Source organism: Petromyzon marinus, chromosome 65 (genome assembly GCF_048934315.1).
Source record: "Petromyzon marinus isolate PM22_M1 ecotype Great Lakes invasive population chromosome 65, UKy_Petmar_22M1.pri1.0, whole genome shotgun sequence".
Lineage (NCBI taxonomy): Eukaryota > Metazoa > Chordata > Hyperoartia > Petromyzontiformes > Petromyzontidae > Petromyzon > Petromyzon marinus.
Genome location: NC_133731.1, coordinates 7,491,935 through 7,498,088, shown reverse-complemented (window position 1 = coordinate 7,498,088; position 6,154 = coordinate 7,491,935). Strand labels below are relative to the sequence as shown.

The 6,154-nt window shown below is 48.8% G+C and overlaps 1 protein-coding gene across 2 annotated transcripts in view; it reads right to left on the bottom strand.

Moving 5' to 3' along the window:
• Positions 1 to 2,088: 2,088 nt before the first annotated feature.
• ETFRF1 (electron transfer flavoprotein regulatory factor 1) overlaps positions 2,089 to 6,154 on the bottom strand; it is a 30,610-nt gene continuing 26,544 nt past the window's right edge. For both annotated transcript variants that reach the window (XM_076054336.1, XM_032978150.2), the window contains exons 2-3: positions 5,069 to 5,121; positions 2,089 to 4,858 (exon numbers count right to left, since the gene is read on the bottom strand). In XM_076054336.1, the coding sequence (XP_075910451.1) occupies positions 4,571 to 4,858; positions 5,069 to 5,121 (341 nt within the window). In that variant the 3' untranslated portion in view covers positions 2,089 to 4,570. The remainder of the gene's footprint in view (positions 4,859 to 5,068; positions 5,122 to 6,154) is intronic.

Genomic DNA, 6,154 nt, shown 5'->3' with positions numbered 1-6,154 from the left:
ACTCCGCTGCCGCCGCTGCCGCCGCCGCAGCCCCGGTGAACCGGGTTCCGAGGAATCGAAACGTCGCGATTACCACGCGTTGTGTATTGCAATGGGAACCGAATCGCGTTAGGCTTTTTTTTTAAAAAAGTTGGAATCGATCGTGGGGATTGGCCGCGCCGTACCGCCAGTAAGTCCTCGCTTAACGCGCGTTCGCACAACGCGTTTTCGCCATAAGGCGAATTCTCTCGTTCGGCGGGAACACTTTTTGCACAACGGTGCAGAGACTTAAGTCTGTTGTCTCTTAGGAGCTTCTTGAATGTACACTGCACTCTAGGAGCCTCAGTTTAGCAGCTCTGAGCCTCTTGAATTAACAATGGACCCTTTGGTAGTCTAGATCAGTGTCGTTCAATTTCAAGGTCCCCACAGAGGCCACTGGCGGCCCCCCCCCCGCCCCCCCCCCCCGACAACAAACAAATAGTGAAAACACTCCCCATCATCATCGCGCTGCTGTCACAAACCCAACAGCGGTTTCAAAATGTGTGCTGGTCCTCGCACTGGCGATGTCTTATCGGCGAAAGTGCGGCTTCTGAGAAGTCGACGACGAAACAGCCTTCTTGAGCGGTGGCGGCCGAGCGGTTTAGCGTACGACACGCAGGATTGCACAGTGCCCTCAAGTTACCTGTCCCTGCATCTCAACTTGCGTGGCGCGGCGTCCGTGCACACACACGCGCCGTTATCCCGACGAAAGTTTTTTTTTTACCCTTACGTTTTATTTACGGGGGGAATTGTTTTCGCTTTAACGCAGCACTTTTTGCAAGGGTGCGTCTGCTCCTGCTTACGACTGCCGAGTTAAACGAGGACTTACCGGCCAACTCCCCAGATAATGGGGGGGTCGGTACCGGGAATTGATGGAATCGCTTGTGATTTTGAATCAAGTTTTAAGCACCTCTGCACCCCCCCACCTCCCCACCAAAGTAAGGAACCGCACTACTCATAACAGGTCCCAGCAGGGTGGGCTGGTAGGACAAGTCTCTGCGCTGTCTATTGCTGATTTTACACCCAACAGCACGAGATTTCACTTCGTTAAAGTATTGAAAGGGGACGGACGGACGCATTAATCTATTGCAGGCTGGTACACTCAGTTTACAACTTCGTTCCTACCAGTATAAATCCTTCATTCTGTTTTACAGACTGTACTATTGCTAGATGAATACAGGCGTACAGCACAACGATGTACATGTGCTGCTCCTGTTGTCAGCGCGACGGTGGGTCACCCAATCCCAATTCACTCTCAAGGGTCAACCCCCACATCCCCATCCCGGCTCGGGATCTGAGATCGGGCACAAGTTGTTAATTCAACAATAGGAAACAAGTCGATAACCTGTATAGCCCATGAAGACAAGAAAGACTCTCAGAGTCTCAAGGCAACTCGAGAGGGACCCTGCTGAGTTTATTTCGGTAGAGGGCGACAATGAGTTTCCCCAAACGAGCAAATTTTTCTCTTTCAAAATTTGGATCTTGGAAGATTTTCCCTCAGATGATTTTGCTTTTACAAATGACTTGCGATAGTATTTATTTGTATCTATTCAAAGCAATGTTTTATTTACAAGGTAAGGACCCACTGAGCTATAATAGCTGCTTTTTCAGAAGCGACCTGGCTAGCCAAATACTCTAAACGCGCGATGTTGATTCTAACTGTGGAGAGAAAATCCGGCGGACCCGGAGAAAAATCCACGCAATCGCGGGTAGAGAGACACGCAAACTCCAAATATACAGCAGACGTCAGGGTCGGGATCGAACCCAGGACCTCCTGTATACCAGGCGAGGGGGTTCATATATCCTAGCCACCGTGGTGCCGCCAATAGCCACTCAACTAGCTTATAAATTAACTTTCTCGTACACTTGATCAATCACCTACTCTCAACGAAGACCCCCACTTTTTGGACAAATGAGAATTTGTGGGCTATCGGTTTTCCATTCTCTTTCTCTGGGGTAGCCCTCACACGTGGGATACGGGAGTGAAGCGTGGTGTGGTCACACGCGCACACAAACACACACTAGGGACGCAACCAGGTGGGAGGCAAAACAGGCCGGGACTCGGAAAAGTTTGATTCATTTGTATACAATTTTGTATTTAAGAAGCATGCGACGTCACGGACACACGACTCAACAAGACACACTCTCCCCACCGGGAGTCTCGGCAGAGATTCTCACCTAGCGGTGACAATAGAGGCACTCCGCTCTGGGTTCGGTAGGGTAGTTTGGCTTACTCTTCTACGCTGGGCGTAAGTCTTGGAAGAGATGGGAGTATCCCCGCTTTAACGCCACCACGTTGCGACCTGCCAATCGACTAACAGTGGTGTAGCCAGTTATATCGACGAACAGTGGTGTAGCCATTTATACTGCAGGGTGAAGAGCCGATGGAATTCGAGAAACTTGTGCCTTCGTTTCAACTACCATGGCAGCATTCCGAAATGCAGTGATTTAGCAATGACAATACTCTTGATAATCTGCGTGCGGTTTATCCGATTTGCAGATTAACCGCGCACCTGAGATTTTCACATAAATTAACAACTCATGGATTTTCCCTTAAGCCCAAATTAATATAAAAACGGTGATACATTGTTATTCTTGAAAATGTGTATTGCAAGTCACGTGCTTAAACCGAACAAACAAGTTGCTCCCGGTTAATCAAACGTGATCGCCTCTACAGTACAGTAGTTGCACATCTTTACAACAGTGGGGGCGGAGTTTGATTGATGTTGATTGGCGTGGTTCTGCTATCATCCACTTAGCGGGCCGAGTCTTCTGCGTGGGAGCAGGGAAGTGTTATCATTACTGAGCACGCGCATCCATCGATGGATAATTGTGGATTATCCGCGATTTTTAATTATCCACTGCCATCCTCCCCGTCATTTAGCACGCCAAGTCGAGTCGACTGTCCTCAATTACAGTATGTTAGACATGCCTCATAACTGTAAAAGCTCTCCACACAATTTAGTCTGGCTTTAAGAGGTTTTATTCTAGCGCGGTGTCTCCCCAGACACCACGTGACTACCCCTCTGTTGTCGGTGAAAAATCCCTCTTGAGATACTGTGTTACATCTCATGACACAACTCCAACATCATGGCACCAACTGGAATATAACTAGCAATGTAAATACCGTAAACCCATTGTTAGATCAAAGGAAATTAAAAAAAAACACATTGCTCTTCAAAACATATTACGTATTGTCGTAATTGTTCTTAAACACTTACCGTTTACCCGCTATTTTCACTCGTCCCAGGAACGCAACCCCATCCTTTCCCCACTGGAACCGGGTTTCTGCATTCGCGAATTCTGCATGCACGAGCGTTTTCAAGAAGGTAACCCTCCCGGAGAAGAGAGGCTTTTATGGTGCAACTCGAAAGACGCAACGCATTTGGAGAAATGGTCAGGCTGCATAGGAGGATAACACTGTCAAGCATTGAGGTGGCGCTGCTGAGATCCGCAGTTAAAATGTTGGTGTCAGCGAACACGCGATTAATCTGGAGTCTCAAGTTGAGCAAGTTGCTGGCACAACTGGGACGATTCACTCCCTCCCGCGATTCAATTAATTGATCGGATTTCCCGGGAACAACTCCAGAACCCATACCATCTCATTGTCCAGTAAGTAGTTGGCTTCAGTTCAGAGGTGATTAAGTCAATGGAAAAAAGTGATTAAGTCCATCTGTGGGGAGAGTATACAATATACACTATCAAAAGTCGATAGCAGTTTTCCAATGTAGCTCGCTTAAATGATCTTATATGCAAATAGATCATCAAATTTTTCCAGGGACACCCGTCAAATAACACATTTTTGCCAATTCGTAAAGAGAATCCACCGTGGCTACAAGGGTTTCACACACCATTCACACGGTGGGCTTATCAAGTAAAATGCAATCGCATCTCAAGATACTGTCATATGCATCAGACAAAAAGTCCACTATCTGTGCGATTTAATTCACGTGTCCTGGGCACAAGAGTATATTTTAATAAAAGTCACTTTTTGTCTGTTTAGTTTGTCCTTCCCCCGCACCTCCGTTTAACACGGTTGGCTACGTACGGCGCAAAAGAAGTTCAACATACATGCGCACTATTTACATGTACATATGTTTGTCGGAATATGCCATCATACACCGCTCCACCTATAACGTGAAGGTGGCATCAAAAATCTCGTGATATGTTTATGCAGTTTAAGGAAACAAGGTGAGAATTACACAAATATCTGACCTCTTACCCAAAAACTGCGGTTACTGGCCGTGGCGCTGCTTATCGATTAAATGTCAATGGACGTCCCACTATTGTATGAACTGGTGGCTGGCGAGGGTCACGTGACTTTTATAACTGGTGCGTGGCGAGGGTCAGGCGAGTGGTGAATGTCCGACAAGGATCAGGTGCGTACAGCGTCCCCGTCAAGTCACCGCGTCCACAACATTGTCTCTGCCACCTAATGCCAAACGATCGCCGGGAATCAAACCCACGCAACTCCAAACGCTTCTGCCGAACCACCGAACCCCGATCCCCTCCCGCCGAACACCACCGGCGACCACCCATCGGGCGAGCGCCGTCAGTCCTGATCGCTGGTGCCATGGCCCCCGGTACCGCCGGCGCCGCCGCCGACGCCGCCGCCGACGCCGCCGACTCTGGTGTCGTCGTAGTAGTATCGGCGCTTGAGGGCGCGGTACTTGCGCACGTGGTAGAGCGCCTCGAGCTCGCGCCCCACGTAGCGGCCACGCTCCAGCAGCGCGCGGATCTTCTCCGGGTCGCGCTCGTCCGCGTTGCGCTGGAACGAGCGCTTGAGGCGGTCGCGGAAGTAGGCGGCACCCTTGGGGTACTCGCGCCCCAGGTGCAGTAGCTGCTCACAGCCGACACATTTTACAGGCGGGCAGTATTACAACAAGTGACACTGGCAATGCGTCCGTGACGCAACAACGGGCGTCTCGGTGTTCAGTTTTTTTTTTTTAACTAGCGACGTCCAGGAATGTGGCGTCCAGGACTCAAAACCTCCTCTCTGAAGGCAGCTTTGCACAATCCACCGCTGAAGATGCTCCCCCTCACTGCTGACCTGTTTGTAGAGCTGTATCACTTCATGGCGCAGCGAGTTGGACATCGTGCGGGCTGCAAGGAATCACAGGGGTCAGAGCCCAGACAAGGGTCAGATTCGTTACATAAAGTAAAATAGAACGTGCCTTCATATATCATATACATGCACCCGCATCTCAAGAGGCTGTACAGAAACAGCAACCCATAGACTGACAAGAGACCCAGAGACTCGCACAGACCAATCAGTGCAATGCGGCTGTATTAAACGTCTCGATGTAACCGCATCTCAAGACATGTTACAGAAACAGTGGGAATATTTATGAGCAACACATTCAGCCTGATATTGATCTGGAAAGCCAATAGGCTGATGGGCTAAAACATTTTTTGTGTGCGGAGGCACAGACATAAATTCTGTTTATATTGGCTTTCGTCCCGACAATGTTTGAAGTTTAGTTAACGATTTAGGCAGAAAACAAACTCTGGTGGTTTAGGGACACGAGCGCGGAGTTCCCTTCAGCATCATCATCATTGTCCATGATTAATCCACTGCTGGATGACCGCCACCCTAAACCGCAGCTACCGCCGCTTCGTATGATCCAGCGATGTAAGTAATTATCCATCGTTCCATCTCCCCCTTGTTGACATCCTATCGGACGCGTCCAATTCCTCAGAACGTCGTTGCTAAAAGACTTTTAAATCACTTTGTGGCGCCACATTGTAGCACTACCACAGTGAAGTCATTGCCCCGACGACTTAACCACAACATATCCGCCTGCAGCCAAATGCGCCTGAACTCATATTAGCAAGAAGCCAAGCAGGATTGAGCCTGGATAGCGTTTGGATGGGCGACCAGCATGTATAATAAGTCAATGTGCTATAGGATGCGAGGCTATGTGTTTAGTGGCATAGGACGGTGCGGAAAGACAGCAATCGTTGTACAGTACTCCTATGATGCCATGTCTATGCTCTCCCCGCCTTCAGAATCAGAATATGTATGAATACTTGAGTAATCCGATGAGCTATGAAGCACTTTTTTTCACAGATGTCCAGTTGGGGTGGTTCACAACGTTACAACAACAAATGCAACAGGAATGCCAGGAAAAGGAAG